This window comes from Schistocerca piceifrons, chromosome 2 (assembly GCF_021461385.2).
Source record: "Schistocerca piceifrons isolate TAMUIC-IGC-003096 chromosome 2, iqSchPice1.1, whole genome shotgun sequence".
Taxonomy (NCBI): Eukaryota; Metazoa; Arthropoda; class Insecta; order Orthoptera; family Acrididae; genus Schistocerca; species Schistocerca piceifrons.
In genome coordinates this window covers 732,974,418-732,996,705 of record NC_060139.1, presented here as the reverse complement: position 1 = coordinate 732,996,705, position 22,288 = coordinate 732,974,418, and the positions used below count along the sequence as shown (strand labels likewise).

At 38.7% G+C, this 22,288-nt stretch overlaps 1 protein-coding gene across 3 annotated transcripts in view; it reads left to right on the top strand.

Annotated features, from left to right (window-relative positions):
- Positions 1 to 13,976, top strand: part of LOC124774940 (sodium-dependent phosphate transporter 1) — a 320,719-nt gene extending 306,743 nt beyond the window's left edge. For all 3 annotated transcript variants that reach the window (XM_047249635.1, XM_047249636.1, XM_047249634.1), the window contains 5 exons: positions 6,587 to 6,645; positions 6,729 to 6,871; positions 12,013 to 12,198; positions 13,384 to 13,536; positions 13,647 to 13,976. In XM_047249635.1, the coding sequence (XP_047105591.1) occupies positions 6,587 to 6,645; positions 6,729 to 6,871; positions 12,013 to 12,198; positions 13,384 to 13,536; positions 13,647 to 13,737 (632 nt within the window). In that variant the 3' untranslated portion in view covers positions 13,738 to 13,976. The remainder of the gene's footprint in view (positions 1 to 6,586; positions 6,646 to 6,728; positions 6,872 to 12,012; positions 12,199 to 13,383; positions 13,537 to 13,646) is intronic.
- Positions 13,977 to 22,288: the final 8,312 nt, after the last annotated feature.

Genomic DNA, 22,288 nt, shown 5'->3' with positions numbered 1-22,288 from the left:
TCTTGCCTGCTTCATTTACTGCATTTTTATATTTTCTCCTTTCATCAATTAAATTCAATATTTCTTCTGTTACCCAAGGGTTTCTACTAGCCCTCGTCTTTTTACCTATTTGATCCTCTGCTGCCTTCACTATTTCATCCCTCAAAGCTACCCATTCTTCTTCTACTGTATTTCTTTCCTCCAGTCCTGTCAATTGTTCCCTTATGCTCCCCCTGAAACTCTGTACAATGCCTGGTTCTTTCAGTTTATCCAGGTCCCATCTCCTTAAATTCCCACCTTTTTGCAGCTTCTTCAGTTTTAATCTACAGTTCATAACCAATAGATTGTGGTCAGAGTCCACATCTGCCCCTGGAAATGTCTTACAATTTAAAACCTGGTTCCTAAATCTCTGTGTTACCATTATATAATCTATCTGATACCTTTTAGTATCTCCAGGGTTCTTCCATGTATACAACCTTCTTTCATGATTCTTGAACCAAGTTATGATTATGTTATGCTCTGTGCAAAATTCTACCAGGCGGCTTCCTCTTTCATTTCTTAGCCCCAATCCATATTCACCTACTATGTTTCCTTCTCTCCCTTTTCCTACTGACGAATTCCAGTCACCCGTGACTATTAAATTTTCGTCTCCCTTCTGTACCTGAATAATTTCTTTTATCTCATCATACATTTCATCAATTTCTTCGTCATCTGCAGAGCTAGTTGGCATATAAACTTGTACTACTGTAGTAGGTGTGGGCTTCGTGTCCAATCATGGCCACAATAATGCGTTCACTATGCTGTTGGTAGTTGCTTACCCGCACTCCAATTTTTTTATTCATTATTAAACCTACGCCTGCATTACCCCTATTTGATTTTGTATTTATAACCCTGTATTCACCTGACCAAAAGTCTTGTTCCTCCTGCCACCGAACTTCACTAATCCCCACTGTATCTAACTTTAACCCCTCCATTTCCCTTTATAAATTTTCTAACCTACCTGCCCGATTAAGGGATCTGACATTCCACACTCCGATCCGTAGAACGCCAGTTTTCTTTCTCCTGATAATGACGTCATCTTGAGTAGTCCCCGCCGAAGATCCGAATGGGGGACTATTTTACCTCCGGAATATTTTACCCAAGAGGACGCCATCATCATGTAATCATACAGTAAAGCTGCATGCCCTCGGGAAAAATTACGGCTGTAGTTTCCCCTTGCTTTCAGCCGTTCGCAGTACCAGAACAGCAAGGCCATTTTGGTTAGTGTTACAAGGCCAGATCAGTCAATCATCCAGACTGTTGCCCCTGCAACTACTGAAAAGGCTGCTGCCCCTCTTCAGGAACCACACGTTTGTCTGGCATCTCAACAGATACCCCTACGTTGTGGTTGCACCTACGGTATGGCTATCTGTATCGTTGAGGCACGCAAGCCTCCCCACCAACGGCAAGGTCCATGGTTCATAGGACGTGCTACAGACGCGAAATTTAACCGACAGGAAGATGCTGTGATATGCAAATGATTAGCTTTTCAGAGCATTCACACAAGGTTGGCTCCAGTGGGGACACCTACAACGTGCTGACATGAGGAAAGTTTCCAACCGATTTCTCACACACAAACAGCAGTTGACCGGAGTTGCATGGTGAAATGTTGTTGTGATGCCTTGTGTAAAGAGGAGAAATGCGTACCATCACGTTTCCGACTTTGATCAAGGTCGGATTGTAGCCTATCGCGATTGTGGTTTCTCGTATCGCGACATTGCTGCTCGCGTTGGTCGAGATCCAATGACTGTTAGCAGAATATGCAATCGGTGGGTTCAGGAGGGTAATACAGAACGCCGTGCTGGATCCCAACGGCCTCGTATCACTAGCAGTTGAGATGACAGGCATCTTATCCGCATGGCTGTAATGGATCGTGCAGCCACGTCTCAATTCCTGAGTCAACAGATGGGGACGTTTGCAAGACAACAACCATCTGCACGAACAGTTCGACGACGTTTGCAGCAGCGTGGTCTATTAGCTCGGAGACCATGGCTGCGGTTACCCTTGACGCTGCGTCACAGACAGGAGCACCTGCGATGGTGTACTCAACAACTAACGTGGGTTCACGAATGGCGAAACGTCATTTTTTCGGATGAATCCAGGTTCTATTTACAGCATCATGATGGTCGCATCCATGTTTGGCGACATCGCAGTGAACGCACATTGGAAGCGTGTATTCGTCATCGCCATATCGGCGTATCACCTGGCGTGATGGTATGGGGTGCCATTGGTTACACATCTCGGTCACCTCTTGTTCACATTAACGGCACTTTGAACAGTGGACGTTACATTTCAGATGTGTTACGACCCGTGGCTCTACCCCTCATTCGATCCCTGCAAAACCCCACATTTCAGCCGGATAATGCAGGACCACATGTTGCAGGTCCTGTACGGGCCTTTCTGGATACAGAAAATGTTCGACTGCTGCCCTGGCCAGCACATTCTCCAGATCTCTCACCAAGTGAAAACGTCTGGTCAGTGGTGTTCGGGCAACTGGCTCGTCACGATATGCCAGTCACTACTCTTGATGAGCTGTGGTATCGTGCTGAAGTTGCATGGGCAGCTGTACCTGTACACGCCATCCAAGCTCTGTTTGACTCGAGGCCCAGGTGTATCAACGCCGTTATTACGGCCAGAGGTGGTTGTTCTGGGTACTGATTTCTCAGGATCTGTGCACCCAAATTGTGTCAAAGTGTAATTGCGTCAAAGTGTAATTGCGTCAAAGTGTAATTGCGTCAAAGTGTAATTGCGTCAAAGTGTAATTGCGTCAAAGTGTAATTGCGTCAAAGTGTAATTGCGTCAAAGTGTAATTGCGTCAAAGTGTAATTGCGTCAAAGTGTAATTGCGTCAAAGTGTAATTGCGTCAAAGTGTAATTGCGTCAAAGTGTAATTGCGTCAAAGTGTAATTGCGTCAAAGTGTAATTGCGTCAAAGTGTAATTGCGTCAAAGTGTAATTGCGTCAAAGTGTAATTGCGTCAAAGTGTAATTGCGTCAAAGTGTAATCGCATGTCAGTTGTAATATAATATATTTGTCCAATGAATACCCGTTTATCATCTGCATTTCTTCTTCCAGTAGTGTAGAATCTTATAGGTATCTCATCTGGTCCTACCACCTTTCCACTACTAAGCAATTACAGTTTACCTATTCCAGAATTGGCTATCTCAACATCTGTCATCTTGTCATTCGTACAATGATTGAAAGGAGGGACTGTGTTACGATCTTCCATTGTGAAACAATTTTGGTAGACCGAATTCAGTATTTTGGCCATCTGTCTGTTATCTTCCATTTTGGTGCCATTATGGTCACTGAGTGAATGAACAGATAGTTCTGACCCACTACCTGATTTTACAAATGACCAAAACCTCTTAGGGCTTTTACTCAGATCGGTTGGCAAGATTTTACTTTCAAAGTCATTGAACGCATCTCTTGTTGCTCTTCTCAGCTTTTGTTTGTTAGTTAAGTTTTGTTTACATAGCAGTTTTCTAACACAGCTCTTAAACCATGATGGGTATTTCCCATTCCTTAGTATCTTATTAGTATCATACTTGTCTAGGCATATTGCCTGATGCCTTTGAATGTTTTCCATTTGTTTTCCACATCTTCATCCTCATCACTGCGTATTTGATGCTGGCTGGTCAGAACTCTGAAATTTGTATCGTGTCACTCTTGCTAAGCAAAATATCGTCGTACATTGCTCGACATTCTTTTAAGATCCACAGCCTTACAATGACTGATCTTCCTTTACATTAACTGATTTGATAAGTTCAGGTCTGTCTGTTGTCATTGTGTCTAAGACTTTACCCTCAAGAGTTGTTACTCTATCTGCCCAAAGTACTTTTTGGACTAGACATCCAGAACAATTTCACAAGAATCCCTCTCTCTGGCACCAGTTTTGATAGCATGACGCTCTCAATCTATACGTGGCAAGTTGAAGTTGCCCCTTATTACAATGGCATACTCAGGAAAATTATTAACAATAGTCTGCAAGTTCTGTCTGAAGTGCTCTACCACTAGAGCCTCTGACCAAAGTGGTCTATAAAAGCATCCAATTACCATTTTAGACTGGTCTTTGATACTTAACTTCATGCAGATTAATTCAAATTGGAATTCGTGATAACCTCACTAGATTTTTATTGAATTCTTTCCTGGAATAAACATGCCACCACCATTGGTGACTAACCTATCGTTATGATAAAAATTCTAACCTGAACTTAGAATTTCGATATCACAATGTCCAGTTTCAACCATCTTGCTGTTCCTAATACTATCTGTGCATTAAAACATCCAGTAAGTGAAACTAATTCTGGGAGCTTTCCTTGGATGCTCCTGCAGTTTACTAAAATCGTATTAATCTTTTCTTTCTCTGATCTGTGACAACAAACATTCTATGAGGACACTGTGGCTAGTTTATCATGCAAATAGTCTTTGATCCCAGGGAGGCTTTCTCTAACCTAAAAAGCCCCATTTACACGTCACATATACTCCACTACCCTAGTAACTGCTTCCTGCGTGTAGTGCATGCCTGACTTATTAAGGGGAACCCTGCAATTCTGCACCTGATAGTAGAGGTCAAGAAATTTGCATCAGATACAATCACAGAGTTGTCCGAGCTTCCGGTTTAGAACTTCCACTCTGCTCCAAACCAGAGGAGCACAATCAACCCTGGGTAAGATGGATGCTACAAATAGACAGCTTAGCCTGAACCCCATGTGCAATGTTACTTGCCTTCAGCAAATCGGCCATTTGCCGTAAGGAGCTGAGTATGCCCTCAGAACCCAAATGGCAGGCATCATTGATGCTGACATATGCGACTATATGCAGCCAGTTGCACAGAGGGCACTCGATAGCCGCCACCAGGGTCTCCTTCATATCACTGACAAGATCCCCCAGCAAAGATACTGAGTGCACACTGGCATTCTTTCCTGCCTTGCCTGCTATTTCCCTGATGGGTTCCACCACTTGCCTAACACTGGAGCTCCCAATAACAAGCATACCCCTCCTTGCACTTGTCCAGATTGAGTGGGAAAATCAGCCGCTGGTCCAACGGAAGAGGCATCCCATGCTGGCTCAGAGTTATCAACAACACTCGGTAGCACCTCGTACCAATTGCTGAGGCGCAGAGAGCCAGCCGCATGACGTACTCAATCTTTTGCTTTCCGCCACTGACACACAAACCCACAAATGTCTTCCACTCACTCTCGAGTGAGGATGGACTGGTCTGATGTTGCCCGGGTCACCAGGGGATTCCATTGGCACCAAAAGTGTTGAGGTCACCAGGTTCCTGATGTCACCACAACTTTGAGCATTAGTGTGGAGCATGTTGACAATAGCCAAAGCAGCTTCCATCTGTTTATGAACAGCAGCCAATTCTTCCTGTGTCTTCTTCCAACAGGTACAGACCCTAGCCATATCACAGTGTGTAAGAAATAGATCTAAGATCTCAAATGGTGCTACTCAGTTTGGAATGTACACAAAATATAATGCGAAGAATAAAGAAACACTAAACACTGCTCTGCAGATTTGTCACTATATCCTGAGATGGCAAGCTCTTAACAGAAATCAATTTCTCTACTGAAGTGGGTTTGTCTACAATTAACTGTTACTAGAAACTCTGCTTACTCAAAATCTACTGCATAAGATAAGTATGCAAAATAGAATGCACTGATCTAAACTATATGCCATTTACCACCATGAGATTTAAACTTAGTGGCATGATGGGGAGCTTCTGGCTGCTGGAAAATTACACTAGGAAGGAACCTTATGCAAAGATAGGCACCAAGTTTTATGCAAAAACAGAAACTTAGAGTTCTTTGCTAACCACTAAAGTAATTTACATTTGAATTCTCACTTTGTTACGTTAAAAGCTTATTTTCCTCCAGCCTCAAGAAGTGGTGAGGTGAAAGATCTCACTATCTACTCGCAACTGTGATTTGTTGGCAGTAGGTGTCTCATAACAGATCAGTTACACAAAAGTAATATGGTGATATAAACTGATGGGATGTCCTCAGTCACAGCCCTTTTCTCTTATCATACTATCTGTTATTCAAAAAGCTGTTTTCATTCAGAATCATGCAAAATTAACCTCTTAGCATAAAACCCCAAGTCATCTTGTTGTTATCATTTTTTATTTTGACAGAAACTTAAAATCCTGAATGTACCCAAGCAACTTATGAAGAGACCTCTAACCCAGATAAGATAGGTGTTCGGCCACTAGAGAGCATCTGGTGCTACATCTGTAGCCTGACTGTCATATTTTAGTGTCCATTGTCCTTTGTCCAACAGACACCTGTGTCCTAGAAATGCTTGTCAGCTCCTCTGTGTGTGTGTGTGTGTGTGTGTGTGTGTGTGTGTGTGTGTGTGTGTGTGTGTGTGTTTTGACCACTTTCATCTGCCTTTGTGGTATTTCTATCACCTGTGCAAAACACTTCTAGACTTGAAATGTGGTGCCACAACTATAGCTTAGCAACATGTAATTGTTATGTCCATATGGCACACCTTCTCTGAAGTTGAGAACAGATTATTCATATGTAACATGTTTGTTGCAACCAAGTATTTTTATTGTTCCAGGTCTTTCTCCCAACAGCAGTGCAGTTCCTTTAATCAAAGAAAAGACACCAGAACAAATGGTAAGTTACTGGTGAAAATTAATTTCCTTGCTTTTAGTGTCTCTTGAAAAATTACTTATAACCAATAACCTTTTTGATTACAGAAACTTGATCCTGAGAGTGTAGCACCAGAAACACAAATAATTCAATCAAAAGATGATCCACCTGAAGCAGCTAAACTATTTGCATTTCTTCAGATACTCACAGCTTCATTTGGTTCATTTGCTCATGGAGGGAATGATGTTAGGTACAATAGTGAAATTTAAATGTTAATTGTAGATTAGTTCAGAAATAGCATGACAGACAAAAAAGATTAAATTTCACAGTTGACTAAATGTTTCCACAGAAAATCTGTCCATATTTAATATTACCTTATTTCACTCAGACAGCTGGATTTAGAGATCTGTCATACGGAGGTCTCCTTTCCTCTAGTATTGTAAACTTATTTTAAACTTCTGGTAATGCAGTGTAATACAATAGTTTAAAGGGGACTGATTAATTGGAATAATATGTCAATTTTTACATTCTTCTTCAAATCATATGTGTCATTAGGCAAGCATGACTGTGCACCAACAACTTGGCCGAAGCATAGCGAACACATTTTATCATCTTTAATAATAAAAAACTTTCTTAAATGCAAGCATTCATCCATCTCACAGGAGATGGGAAGTGAGCTGAAATGCAGTGGGTAGGTATGGCTCGTGGTTTTTGTAGCAGTTGTGAAAGTTCTACAGGAATGCTAAACAGAGGTGTGACAAGTCAATTCTGATCAAATCACATAAGATGTAGTCAGCCAACAATTGAAAACAAGCAACCCTTCAGTAGTTATAACAACCCTCCTTTCAGTCAAAGACTATACAGTGTTTAACAATACTAGGTACCTTTAAGTAAAGTATAAACTGACTGGCAAAATGTTGGAGAAGAATGAAAATTGACAACTCAAACATGCATGTTATAACAGGTGGAAATTTCAGATATCTTTAAAAGTTTTGGAATGAAATAAGAGATATAATAGTCTCAACTGAACTGAAAAATACATGAATAATATATATATATATATATATATATATATATATATATATATATATATATAGAGAGAGAGAGAGAGAGAGAGAGAGAGAGAGAGAGAGAGAGAGAGGGGGGGGGGGGGAGGAGGGGGGGGGGTTGGGGAGGAGAGTCCATAGCATATATTACACCCGCCGTACAGTGTCTAATGGAGGATATGTGTTACATTTGTACCATGTTACACCATTCTTATTGCACTGTGGATTTGGCACATATAATGAGAAAACAAACGATGTCAAGACTCCACATTCATCTGATATTCAGAAATACTGCAATACATATGATAGTGCGGAACAAAATAATGGTAGTAAGAATACCATAGAGGCTGCTCATAAAAGTAATAGTAGTATTGTAGTAAATTCTCATTAGACAGTATTTACTTCTCATTAGACAGTATGTACATTAACTCTCTTTGGCAATGATCCTACAAGTAAACAATAAAATGAAATTAGTGACCCTTACACCAATTTTATAAGGTGTAGATTCATAGCTTATTTTAAAAAGAGACTATAACAAGTTACAGTCAGTGGTAGGTAATTATTGATGTAGATTCCAGTTGTAGTATGGATGTCACATGCCTTATTTAATATACAATGTGAACCAAAATTTGTGCTCTCTGATGCCACAGTGCATGTCCATCCTTATGCTAGCAGTACAAAAAGATCTGTAACAAAATTTCATCTTATGCACGTTTTTGGTAAAAAATGGACATAACAGAAAGGCAAACTGTAAGTCTATGATAAATACAATATCTTGATTTAGTACTGGGTAGTTGTGCTCCCCAGTTAGTGATTTGGACAGTTTTGCATTAGAATACGTGAGTTAAAGTTGTATTCTAGGTCAAGATGTAATTTTTTTTATAATTTTGTTGTGCCCAATAATGATTTGATGTACACTTTTCTCAAACAATACATATCATGCAACTACAGTTTTTTTTAATGAATTGGCAGTTTGACATGTCAAAAATATTCATGAAGACCAATAACAAGTTAAAAATAAATTACCTGTCATAGTGCAGTAGTAACTACAAAACTTATCAGTGTGGAGGTGTTTAAACATATGTACTACAGTCAGTAAAAACAGCCTGCTGTAATATTTTAAATACACTATCAGTGGCAGCATGTCTTCAGGAAACATACATAGCATTCAGAGCAGATGCTCAAAGTAACCTGCCTGTATCTCCTAAAATTTAGTGACTCGCTGGACCATGCTTCTTTGAACTCTTTGCAGCATAGCTGCATCCACAGTTACAAGAGTAGCATGGTTGCCTCCTACTAGTGCCTCCAGTTTGATCTGCAAAATAGAATAAATGTGCTGCTTGAAGTATACCCACAGGAAGAAATCTCAGGGATTAAGACCAAGCAAATGCAGAGGTCTAAAATCGAACGTCCACAATTGATTAATATTCCAGGAAAGGCTCTGCTGATGTACTATTGTACATTTCTACAAAAATGTGCAGCTGCTTCATCATGCTGGAACCACAGCCACTGCCAAACATGAAGTGAAGTATCTTCTAACATATCGAGAAAATTGTTTGTGAGGAATGCATAATACCTTTGATGAGATAGCTGGTCCGGCAACAGTTGGGTGGAATAGAACTATGTAAAATTTTAAAGGCAATATACTGATTAAGAAGCTAGATACTGGGTATCCCACATTCTAAAATTAAAAATAAAACTTCACTTAACCAGTACACTTCCAAGTGGAGTGGTGCCACACACTAACTGTCTAATGTGCCACTGAATGAAGTGCCCATGTGTAACAAGTACAGAAACAGAATTTGCATTATTTCTCACTTAGCTGTTCATGGAAATTTGCTGACAGCATCTGAAAGTTACCTTCCCTGACGAGGTTCCTGTTATTCACAGTGGCGTTTATTGATACATCATCTGCTGTTTGTCATGGATGAGAATGTTGACACTCAGTGTGAATCTATGCTGACTGATTTTATTATAATTTTAGTTTCCTCATCCATCAGAGTCTCTCTCCTACAGTAGTCATCACACATTTTTGGCATGGCACCACGCATGCTTTAAATTCTTCTATCATAAGAGTAAAAGCTATTGTCAAAGCAGGAATAACAAACTGACCATGTGGTCTAGTTAATGATTAGTGTTTTTGGCTAGTAATACCGAGATCCTGGTTTTTTCCCATGCAACCACTTCTGTTTTTTATCTGTTTGAAAAGTCTAGAAGGTGATCCACTCAGCATTGAGGTCAACTGAAAAGCTAATTAAAAATAAGGGCCGTGAAATCAATGTGCATGTCACCAAAATAGTGTTACGTCGAAAGGGTTGTATGAGGCCAGATGACACATAATGTATATTTATTAGCAGCAAAAACATCAGCCATTAGATGTTTTGATTAAAGAGAGAGGTGCTTTATGTATTACAACTACTGATCTTTTTATTTGCAAGATTCTGGACCAGTTCTATAGGACATAGGTGTAGATGGTGTAGCAGCATAGACAGGGAACTGTTTTCTTGCAGAACTTTGCCAGTGGAATAAAAAATAAAAAGAAGAGGTTGGTGCCTCTTAATTAATGCCAAGAGTTCGGCTTTCCTTGTCTGTATTTTTTACTCTCTCTCTCTCTCTCTCTCTCTCTCTCTCTCTCTCTCTCTTTTCCATACCTGTATGATAGTCCAAAGTTCTCCTGTTGTAGTCATAGAGGAGAGATGACCATGAAATGAAATTCTGCATTTAGAACAATGTTTGACAATACTTGTTGGACACTATTACTTTGCTTTGGGTGTGAAAAGTAACTGGCAACACGAGTCATTATGCTTCATTGTTCATAAAAAAAATCTAATTTATTATGGCCTTTTTGGAAGTACGTTCTTTTGCTCGCATATGATGACATTTTCATTCGTACACCTTTTACAGTCAGATATCGTAGATTGAACAGTTTTTCTCAGAGTTTCCCTGCTAGCATGAAAGTCCAGATCTGTAAAGTTTTGACAAAGGTGGTTTCCTTTCTGTAGTTCATAATATTGCAGAAATTGTTTGCTAAAATATTTGATGCTCCATTAGATGTTGTGTCTCTCTTGCAATAATTTGCACACTGTTTACTTAACTTCAACTTGTCAATATGTTGAACTTTTTGTTCTCATTGTCACTGAAATTAACACTAGCAGCAGGCTGTAATGACATCCCATGAGAGTATTTTTCACAATTATTTTTTTGTGATGCTTTTTCACAGTTACATTGTGAAGTAACAATGCTTGCTACATTGAATTGGAACATGATTATGCCTAGTCATATGACCAAGGTACTTCCCATTAAGCCCAGTTTACAAGTTCACTTGATCGAGTAGTAATTATCTGTGAAGCAGAGTGCTACCTTACTGGACTTCTAAAGAAATGCAATGGACAGGAATATGGTAAACAGGATAGTAAGTACTAATTGATAGAAACAATGATAGGAGGTTATAATGGCAACTGGGTCTAAATGTAGTTGCTGAAATAATGCAAAATTATACATGTGGAGTCTGCAGCTCGTGGTCGTGCGGTAGCGTTCTCGCTTCCCACGCCGGGGTTCCCGGGTTCGATTCCCGGCGGGGTCAGGGATTTTCTCTGCCTCGTGATGTCTGGGTGTTGTGTGATGTCCTTAGGTTAGTTAGGTTTAAGTAGTTCTAAGTTCTAGGGGACTGATGACCATAGATGTTAAGTCCCATAGTGCTCAGAGCCATTTTTTATACATGTGGACGAAGTGACTGTGTGAACAGCACAGAGAAATTGATTTCTTATTTGTATGTAGCCATTAAATAATTACATTTATTTTGTTTAAAATCTGCTGTAATTGTGGGATCCTCATTAAGAAGCAAGATAGTGTACCTCACAGTCTAAAATTAGAAAATAAAATTACACTTGAGCTGAAATCTAGAGTGTGAGAATTGTGCAGCACAGCCACGCAGAGTTGAATTAAGATACTTGTTAAGTGTTTGATAACAAAATTGCCAAACTGCCTTCCTTTGATAGTCATTTTCTACAGAAAATATACACGGGATGAAATTTTGCTAGATGTTTGTGGTCTATTAGCTTGCAAAGAACTGTGCAGTGGCATCAGAGTGCATGAATTTTGATTCCCCCTGCATATCTTTCAATATTCCATTTCTGAAGATTCTTATTAAAGACAGAATATGGAGATGATTTAGGGAAGAAAGATCATTACATTCCATTATTGACAAGTAGCTGTTACTTTTCCCTGTGCAGCTTTTGCAATAATTATGTTAAGAATCTGACAAATTAAAGTTACAAAATTTTGGCATAATTATAACCATGCTCTTTATACCATATGTTTGAACTAAGCAGAATTTTTATTACAGTAATGCTATTGGGCCTTTAATCGCCCTGTGGCTGATCTTCAAGGAGGGATCAGTGGCCCAAGAATCTGAGACACCTCTTTTCATCTTGTTTTATGGTGGACTGGGTATCTCAGTTGGTCTGTGGTTGTGGGGGCGCCGTGTCATTCAGACAATCGGTGAAGATCTGACAAAAATAACTGCCTCAACGTAAGTGCTATTACTAGACTATTCTTCCCAAGTGCTTGTAATGATTTCGTAATATTTCAGTCTTTTTTGTATCTATTCTGAATATATATGTAGTTAAATGCCTTTTGGTGGCTTCTGTTTAACGGATGTATTGTTTGTGTTACATTATGGTGAAGTAAAATGGCTGGCCAATGATTACCTTCAAGAGCCAAAATTCTTAGCTTTTGAATATGTGTGTGTGTGTGTGTGTGTGTGTGTGTGTTCCTTCCTCAGAGAGGAAAGGAGAATTAGTATGGAAGGGTTGGAAAAGGAGAAGACCCTGTCTCTTGAGAGGGTAGCAGATGTTGAGAATAAGAGAAGACAAAAACTGACTTCCCATGCAACTGCTGTGGCAGAAATGACATGCTCAAATTGATGGCCTCCAAATTTAGGTGTCGCATCCTCTCGCCTGAAAGCAAATATTGTACCTGTTAATAAACAAATACAGGTACACCGGATTTACTCTAAGCATACCCTGTACACACACAGATATTAATTTCAAAATGTTGTTCTTAATGTGAATAAAAAGTCATTAGCTGGCTACAAAGCAGTAGTTCTCCTTATGATACTAATTTGACTGTGTCAGAGTTTTAAAATCTTGTGACAACTGGACATGATGACCTTGAGCAAACTTTCAGTGGCTCATGGAATTTAGTGAGAGACTTAAATATACAGTAGTGGCTCATCTGCAAATATAAACTTTAGTAAATCACTCCAAATTAAATGTCTAATTTTGCTCTACTCATTATAATAAATTTAGAAAATGATCTACAGTAACACGCTTCTCACAGTATAATTACTTCTCAATTTTGCTGTTGTAAAACATTCTCTACACAGAAAGCCATTTATTGTCTTGCAAATGAAATTCTGCCAGATCAAAGTAATGAAAACAACCCATTGGTATATTCTGTGATGTTACCAAAATGTTTATTTTCTAGTAAAACTGTACGTACACACACACACACACACACACTCACACACACACACACACACACACACACACACACACACACACACACACACACAGAGAGAGAGAGAGAGAGAGAGAGAGAGAGAGAGAGAGAGAGAGAGAGAGATTATGTTTTGTTTAAGAACAATTTATATCTAGATTCAGTGTATTCATCTTTCTATGTAGAGATGTTTGAGTTCTCTTTAATACATTTGCAGGGGATTTTCAATTGAGATCGGTGCAGCCTTTACGGTACTCTTGGCATCAAAGATAGGTCTCCCCATTAGTACAACACATTGTAAAGTGGGTTCAGTTGTATTTGTTGGCTGGTTTAGTTCAGACAAAAGTGGTGTGGACTGGAAACTTTTTAGGTATGTATGTACTTGTTGTCAGTATTTAGTTGTTACTATAACACACTTCTATCATTCCATAAACATTTCATAAAGGTTTCCAATGTCTGAAGTTGTTCTTTGTTTTGCAGGAATATCATTTATGCGTGGGTTTTCACAGTGCCAGTTGCAGCAGGCCTCAGTGCTGCATTCATGTGGATACTACAGCAAGTTGCACTGTGATGCTGAGAACAACAAACAGTACAAATACCATACTTATGCCAGTACTTAAAATTAAATGTTTAGAATTAACTGTTAGGAGAAAGAAGAGGAGAAATGATGTGAACCCTGGTGTTCAGCTGTTGCCAAACTGCCAGCTGGAGTCAATGTTAATAAAGTAATATTTGTGCCCATTGTAATGTGAAACAGGTGAAACTGATTACTGAGAGCTGTTATGTCTCAAATAAATTATTACTATTTCATTTGCTTTAAATTAAAGTGCACAGATATAATGAAGGAAATTATGTAATTTTCCAGTCATTTCAGTAATTGTCTACTGAAAGTATATGTATGGAAGAGAGATTTAGTTTGAGATCGTATTCTGAATGATAGTGCTATGTCTCTGTGTTGACTAACTGCCAAGAAACAATGATGGTGTGGATTTGGGGGAGGATTGAAGGTGGAAGGGAGACCTGCTTATGAAATGTTTGTCATTTGTTGAAGTTTTCTTTATCTTTTGTCAATGAGATGTTCAGTTTCAGCTATAAGAGAAATACATTGAGATAGGCCAGATGTTAAATGGTGCTACATGTTTTTACCATACTGTACTGGTTTAAAGGAAGGCAGAAAAAGCTAAGCTGTGATTAAATAGTATAACTGATAATAGTATTTGATTTCTAAAACGTGTATAGTTTATGTGTGTGTATTGTTATCCAGAGTAATTTAGAGATTGCACAGAAGAAAATTTTCAATGTGTAGCAATATTACAAATTTTTACAGTTACTGATAGTGAAAAATGCCATTTTCAGTCTGATTTTAGAACTATAGATTGTATGTTTCTTAAGAGAAAAATGGAGAACTAGCTGGTCCATGATTTTTAAAAATAAAAACTTTGTGTGTTTGAAAAGATGAGCTAGCTTATTGAATGGAATTTTTAGCTGAAATTTTTAGGAATACCCCATAATAGCTTCTGGGACTAAAGGGTAGCACTAGTTAGGTTGCTGAATTGATTGGCAGTATTAATTTACCTTTCTGTGTGCAAGTGTAGTGCATCTTTCTTTAAACAGCAGTGTAAGTTCGTTGATGGATGTATTCTGATTAGTCATACTTCCCAGCCACTATTTCATTGACACACAAAATAAATTGAATCCTTAACTGTGGGTACACTTGGCAGAAAAATTAGCTGAGTTGCTTTCTCCAGGTAAATGTCCTGATGTAATATGTTCTATATATATGTAGCAGAAGCAGAACCTTATTTCCTTCAGCTTCTGCATGATAAATTATGACCCATAATGTTTTAATGGTTATTTTGGCATAAGGCAGCTTTGCTAGTGTTGCAATGGCACAATGGCAGTTGAAAGTCACCACCTTGTGTTTACTCTGTCTTAATAGTAGAGAAAAAAATATTAATCGCTCAGTTCATATAAATGACAGCAAAACATTTTATGGTGTCTGACCATGTGGACAATGTCTGCAGTGTGTTGTGAGTGAATATCTCATTGCAAACATTTTCAGATGAGTGAATGTGACCTTAAAGATGCTGGCAGCTCTCCTTTACAGAATAGTACCCAAATCTCACTAATTTCTTTGTTATCTCCTGTTCCCAATTCATATTGTTCATCATAAGATTTATTTTTCCAATAGCAAGTAATGTCAAATACCATCTGAAGTTGATAAACCTTAATGTATGTTGTTCCTGATTCCTCAAAAGTTATACATAATGGCAGGCAACAAGACATAAGCACTGCATCATTGATGTATGTGAAAGATTGTGAATTACATTATTTGTACTATAAAACAGAAACATGTTAACTTTTCTTTCTGCACAATATCCTAGTCAATTATTTTAATAACTTGTAAATGGTATTGACTTTGTGAGGGGTGCTCATTGCGTGACACTTGTCTTCTCTGCAGTGTGAAAAAATGTATTTATAAATTCCCCAGTGAGACCTAGGAAATACTTTTATTTGTACCAGCAAAGTCTGTTTTAGTGTTGAAACAATTTAGCTCTGAAACTCACTAAAATCTAGCTTGAAGAAGTACTTCCAGCATGTGAACATATAGATTGCACAGCCAGTCGTTCTACACATAGCATAAAATGAGGGAGAGTGATAAAGCAGATTGCTTACAGGTACACTTCCACAGTCCTAGTACACACGGTAATTCCCACATCACAGTACTGTAGCACACCACCAGAGAAGCCAAAACAAAATGGTACATCTCACTGATACACGGATAATCTTGTCCTTTCATTTGAAGGGGAACTAAGTCAGAGTGGCTAGGTGGCACAGATGCTTCCAGTATAGCCAAATAAGTCTGAATGATGAACAACAAAGTGGTGGGCCATACCTCTGTGAAGAACTGGGAATTGAAAGAGAAGTGGAGGCTATGGTGCTCGAAAACCAGCGTGTCACAATAGAAGTGATAGTGGAAAATGTGAAGAGCATTCATGGATCAGTTTTCAACATCTCACTCGGATGACTCCCTCCCCTCCCCCTTTGACGGCACGGTGTTAACAGATGGTACTTGTAAGGTACAAACCATCACAGGAGCGTACTCCTGAAAACTCCTGACATGGTTATGGGAGACTGTCAAGCTGAAGCATTATGGGAAGCTGTCCAAGGAGGTGTCTCCCCCTTCCCCTAAATTCTCCTGATATGTAACCCAGTAACTTTCTTAGGATGAAGAAATCGTTGCATAGCAAGCATTACCAGAATGGTCAAGGAGGTGATTTTTGAGTTAGAACTGTGACTGTGTAACTTTACTGAGACACACAACCTACATGGAGAAGCATCAGCAGCTGTCCATTTAAGTCCCATAATAATCTTTTTCCATTGCAGATTCATACTGCTTATATAATTATGATTCCAACAATAGAGATCAAGGGCCTATTGCTTGCCTAATTAAATAGTTGATAAAATTAACAGGTCAATTTAGTCATTAATATCAGTTTACCCAGTCAGTGGGAACCACCAATGGGTTGCCTAAGTAGAAGACAAGTGAATGGTGGGGTGTATCATTTTCCATGTTTGCCATTCAGTTAAATTAGGAAAACCACACAATGGCAAAAACCAGTAAAGTCTGGTTCTATTACATTAAAATTTTGGCTGCAGACATGCCATTGCATAGGGACACTGCATAGGGACGCTTGTTGACCAGGCACTTCAACAAGGTACCAACTTAAACACCATGGCCAGAAGCAGCAAAAATCGTCTCCACTGCCACTTGCAGTAAAGTTGGCTACAGGAATATTTTTACTTGGGTGAGGCACATTACTATCCTGAGGCCGAGTTTACAAAACCACAGAGAGATGCTCTGAGCCCCATTCGGTTGCAGATCTTAGAATTTATCACTTCATTGCTGGTGGTAGTTTGAGAGTTGCTGCAATTTTATTGTAGGTGAGCTAACTTCCATCACCTTGGAAGCAGCTTTCTGCCGAGTTAATGAGTTTTAGTTAGGATGTGTCATGATAGAATGCTCATGACCAGTTAGTTGTTTTTATTATGTAATTACACCGTTTGCATTGCAAGCAGCAGGTACTATGATCGCACCAATGATGATGTTGTATGTCGCACTGCCCCTGTATTTGTGTTTGTATCCATAACTCGTCATGGCTTCTTTCTCGTTATTTAACACAAAGAGCTCACCTAAAATCTCCAAATACCGTAGAAGTCCGATACAACTCAGATGGAGGGGGGGGGGGGGGGGGTTAGGCTTTACTCCAGCACTGTAGTGTGTGTGCGGCGAGCCAGGCGATGACAAAATATCCAGGGAAAGTTAGAACACACAATTCAGTGTTATACACACTGTACTATACCATATTTAAAATCAAAGAACATTAGACGCAAAAAAATTCAGAAACTTGCCAAATAGTGTACAGCAATTATACAAACCTTACTCAAATGTCATCCAAACAATAAAACATGTTTCTATTTGGTATATAAAGTATGCTATCAGATATTACAATACTGCTTACAAGCTAAGTACACCATTATTCCGCTACTTTAAAGAAGTCAGTCAGCTTTCTTTGGCAGTGCATTTCACACAGTTCCTTTAGTGTGTTTGTTTTATACTCATCAGGTGCAACAACTCAATTTGGTTTGATTCACTTCATCATTATCTTCTTCTTGTTCTTCTTCTTCATCCTAAACTGCTTCTTTACTCTCATTTTAACAGAATCAGTAATATCCTTGTCATCTGTGATCTCCAAAATTGATTCTTTGTTGGTGATGACTACCCAGTGTTCAATTCTTCAGGATCAATATTGCACTGTAGAGCATCACATGTGAACTGGATGTCACTGTAGTTGAAATCTGTCAGTACAGTGTTCATCTGTCGCATTTTCTTCAGTGCAACCGATGTTCCAGCAATTCCTAATAGTGGTCAGGCCAATGCTTTGCCGCACCAGGCAAGATTTACAGACTTCAAGAATATTTACATTTCCTCGTCTGAATTTACTATTGAAGTAAACAGATCATGATGATGATGATGTTTGTATGATGACATGATCAAGCTGCTGTCATGGTTTTTTTTTATTTTTTTTATTTTTTTTTTTTTTTGACAAAAACAAAGTTTTTATCTTTCCTTCTTTTAATTGCAACATATCAGCAGGTGGATGAGTTGAACTGTGATAAAGAATTAGTAGAGCTTCTTCTCTCATCTTAAGTGACTGTAGGTATTTTATCATGAAAGGTCAAACTCTTCATGAAACCAGTTTGTGGAAATGTCACAAATCGTCCAAGCATTCTTTGAATACCTGTAAGTGAACTGTAATGGTGACATGTTTATATACTTGAAATGAAATGTCTTGGGCTATTACTTTTACCCACACAGAGAGGCTTCAGCTTATAGCTGCCCAATTTATTTGTGGCAAAAAGAAGGGTTATTCTGTCTTTATTCATTTTCAAACCCATCTTTTTTTTTCTTTTATCATGAGTTCTCATTGGAAGCAACTGATAATAAAGAGCCATTTCATCACAATTATACATTTGATAATGATTTAAATTTTCATCTACCATTACTTTGTGTAGCATTTTGGGAAATTACGAAGCAGATTCACTGTCAAAAGACCTTGCTTCTCCTTCAACAGTCATTTGGCAAATTTGATGATCACACACTCACCTTGAAAACCATCAGTCAGGAACTATTAAATCTTTGTTGCCATGTAAATCAAAGCTGAAATTTTTCAGCTTGGGCTTTAATAATTGGCTCGGAAAGTGGCACAACTTCACTTTGCTTCATTAAAAACCACCAATAAAGGCATTCGTCAAGTTCACTGTCATTTTGTAGTGTAGTACTATTTTTGTCTATTCCCAAATCACTTTCAGCTGTGTTTGTTCTCTTCTTTCACCTGTCTCGTGATTGTTCCTTGGGCACATCACATTCTCATGATAAACTTGCATTAGTTTCACAATTCTTCACACAAGTAATAATTTTTAGTTTATCACTCACAGAATACACTTTCTGTCTGTGTGACATTGTGACAAGCACACACAAATCTAGACAATGAATGAATAATTTATGATCCAGTGACTATTGTGCTCATTTCAAATATTGTCAAGCATTGTTGGATAGTAACTTTGTTGACTGCATCACAGTGTTAACTGTGAGATGTATATTCAAAGCTTCTGTCCAGCAACAATCCTGATAGGTTAAGACAAACCAAAGGTTGAGTTTAATTAAGTCCATCTGTTTTGGTTATTGTTTGAAGAGTTTGAAGGTTACAACAGTAAACTGCATGCTGCAAAGGCTACATGAGACTGTAATAAGATTTTTTCAAGTTTATAAAATATACTGAGATTGCAAAAACCATTCATAAATATTTTATTTTGGGGGACATACTTTATACCGCATTACATCTGAATCAGCAGTATATCATACTGCAGTGTATTAGGCTTTTGCTGTACCCCTATTTATTCTCTTAGGGACTGGATGAGTTATCATTCCTTTCTTAAAGTTTTTCCATGTATTTTTCTTATCCTACATAAAGATGGCTCTGTGACAAGAAATCCAGAATTGTGGGTTGATTTCGTCCCAATTATGTAACCAAACTACCTTGTATTTATTCTGTTTTAGACAAACAGAATACTTTGGGTTACTAGAAATTTCTGTCTATTGCTGGTCTGTAGTTTTCCCTCTCTCCCCCTTTTAGTCTTTGTTATTATTTCTGGCAACTGAAACACTTGATTTAAGTGAATAGGTCTGATGTCTCACAGCCCTCAGACAGATGACTGGCACATGAGAAATCAATTTTCTGGCATCAGGGAAATGGTGGCAGGCAGTACAGCTGATTCTTCATCCATTCAGCATCTACAGAACATTTCTTAGCAACTAAAGTGTAGACTTCCACAAACACCCCCCTCCTCCCCCTCCCTCTAAGGTGACAAAAATTTTGTGGCTACCTCTCATACACAGAAGGAATTTTATAGTTATGTTAACATAAGAAGAGGATAACTGTTAAAGGTCTCTGAACTTCTTGCCCAATGCAACCATAAATTATGCCAAAGACACAGGTTTAGCCTTATTTCTCAGTGAATATTGCACATGCTAGCTGCCATGTTTTAACAGTATACATGAGGAAGATATTGTACTTTTTTGTTTGAACGTGATTATTTGACTGATATGAGTAGGAAAGAACTATATAGATAGTGTCCCTGCAGCTTTGAGGTATCTCAGTGGTCACTGATGATCACATCTAGGTTCAACTCTTGTTACACCTTCTGACATGGGCAACTTTGCATTTGAGTCTGTTAGGCCCTGTGAGAGCCAATACAAAAAATGAGCAGAGAAACTGATGTGCAAGCAGCTGAACAGTTGTCAAATCAAAACACTGATAGCTATATGACAGTTATTTATTTTTATTGAACACAGTACATCTAGCTCATAATGGCGGCTACAAAGAGGTAACTGTGATCCTTTGAATGTGTGCCAGAGAATAAAGAGCAGTGTTGCAGGACACTCATTCATATTATAGCAATCTTTCAATAGTAATGAAGGCTTATTGGTTTCTACATCTATATCCTGCTAAACCACTGTGAAGTGTGTGGCAGAGAGTACATTCATTTTACCAGTTATTAGGATCTCTCCCATTCCATTCATGTTTTGATAGCAGGAAGAATGGTTACTTAAATGCTTCTGTGCATGTTGTAACATATTCCTAGATTCATCACTTAAAGTTGATTCTAGCAGGGTAAATTAAGTTCTTTCATCTTTGTGACACTCGTGCCATAGGTCACCCAAACCTGTGACCATTGGTGCTACCCTTTTTTGTATTCATTAAAAATCCCCAGTTAGCACTATTTGGCATGTATGGGCCCCACACACTTACACAGAATTCTAGGGTGGCTCCCTCAAATGATTTGTAAGCAATCTTCTTTGTAGACCAATTGCATTTCCCTAGTTTCTATCAATGAAACACAGTCTGCCACATGCTTGACCTACAACAGAGTGAATGTGATCATTCCATTTCATATCCCTACAAAATATTGCACCCACCTGTTTGTACAATGATTCAAACTCTGATACATTGATATTGTGATTGTAGGATACTACACTTTTCCTTTTGTGAAGTGCACAATTTCACACTTCTGAACATTTAAAATAAGTTGCCAATCTTTGCACCACTTTTAAATCGTACCAAGATCTTACTGCATTTTTGCACAACTCCCTCCAGCTATCATCAAGAGCTACATTTAGTACAAACTATATTTGATGAATCTTTTAACTGAATAATTAAAAATCTTATGAACACAAGGTCTGGAATAAAGGGGATGTAAAATAGGATAATATAACAAAACAACAGACAACTTTGGTAAATGAAAACAATACATTGCATTACTTTCTAAATGTGTTCATAATTCACTCCCTAAATTGTGAGAGGATTTTAAAAAGGTGGATTTTACAATCATTTATTTAGAAGATAGTGCTGCTGAGTAGGGAACAGCACACTCTGAAGAATTTGCTTCGTGGGATGGTTTCCAAGAAAAATTTAGAAGAAAATATTGGTCTCGGAGTATTCCCGTGACACTAGCACTAGAACTTCTCAACCACAAGTACGACAGTAATGCAGGGGGGAGCTATAAGAAAGTCATAGAATGAAATCTTAATAAATCTAATTATCTAGGCAGTCCATTGGAGGAAGAGCACCTACACTCATGCTCATAAATTAAGGATAATGCTGATACATGGTGAAACAATGCTCTGGTGGGCGGTTTGCAGGTTTAAATCACCTCGGGGTATGACCATACGGTGCATCTGACCTGCGGTCGTCATACGGTGGCGCTGGCAGCAGTCCACATATGCAGAGGTGTGTTGGTGCATGTCAGAGTATGGTGCAGGTAGTAAGTGTGCAGATGTTTTCAGACGCACTAATGGGGAATGTGTGTTGAAAATGGCTCAAAGACCACATATTGATGACGTTATGAGGGGTAGAATACTAGGGCAACTGGAGGCTGGTGAAACACAGCAAGTCATAGCACAGGCCCTCTGTGTGCCACAAAGTGTGATCTCAGTGTTATGGCAATGATTCCAGCAGGCAAGAAACATGTCCAGGCGCTACAGTATAAGACGTCCACAG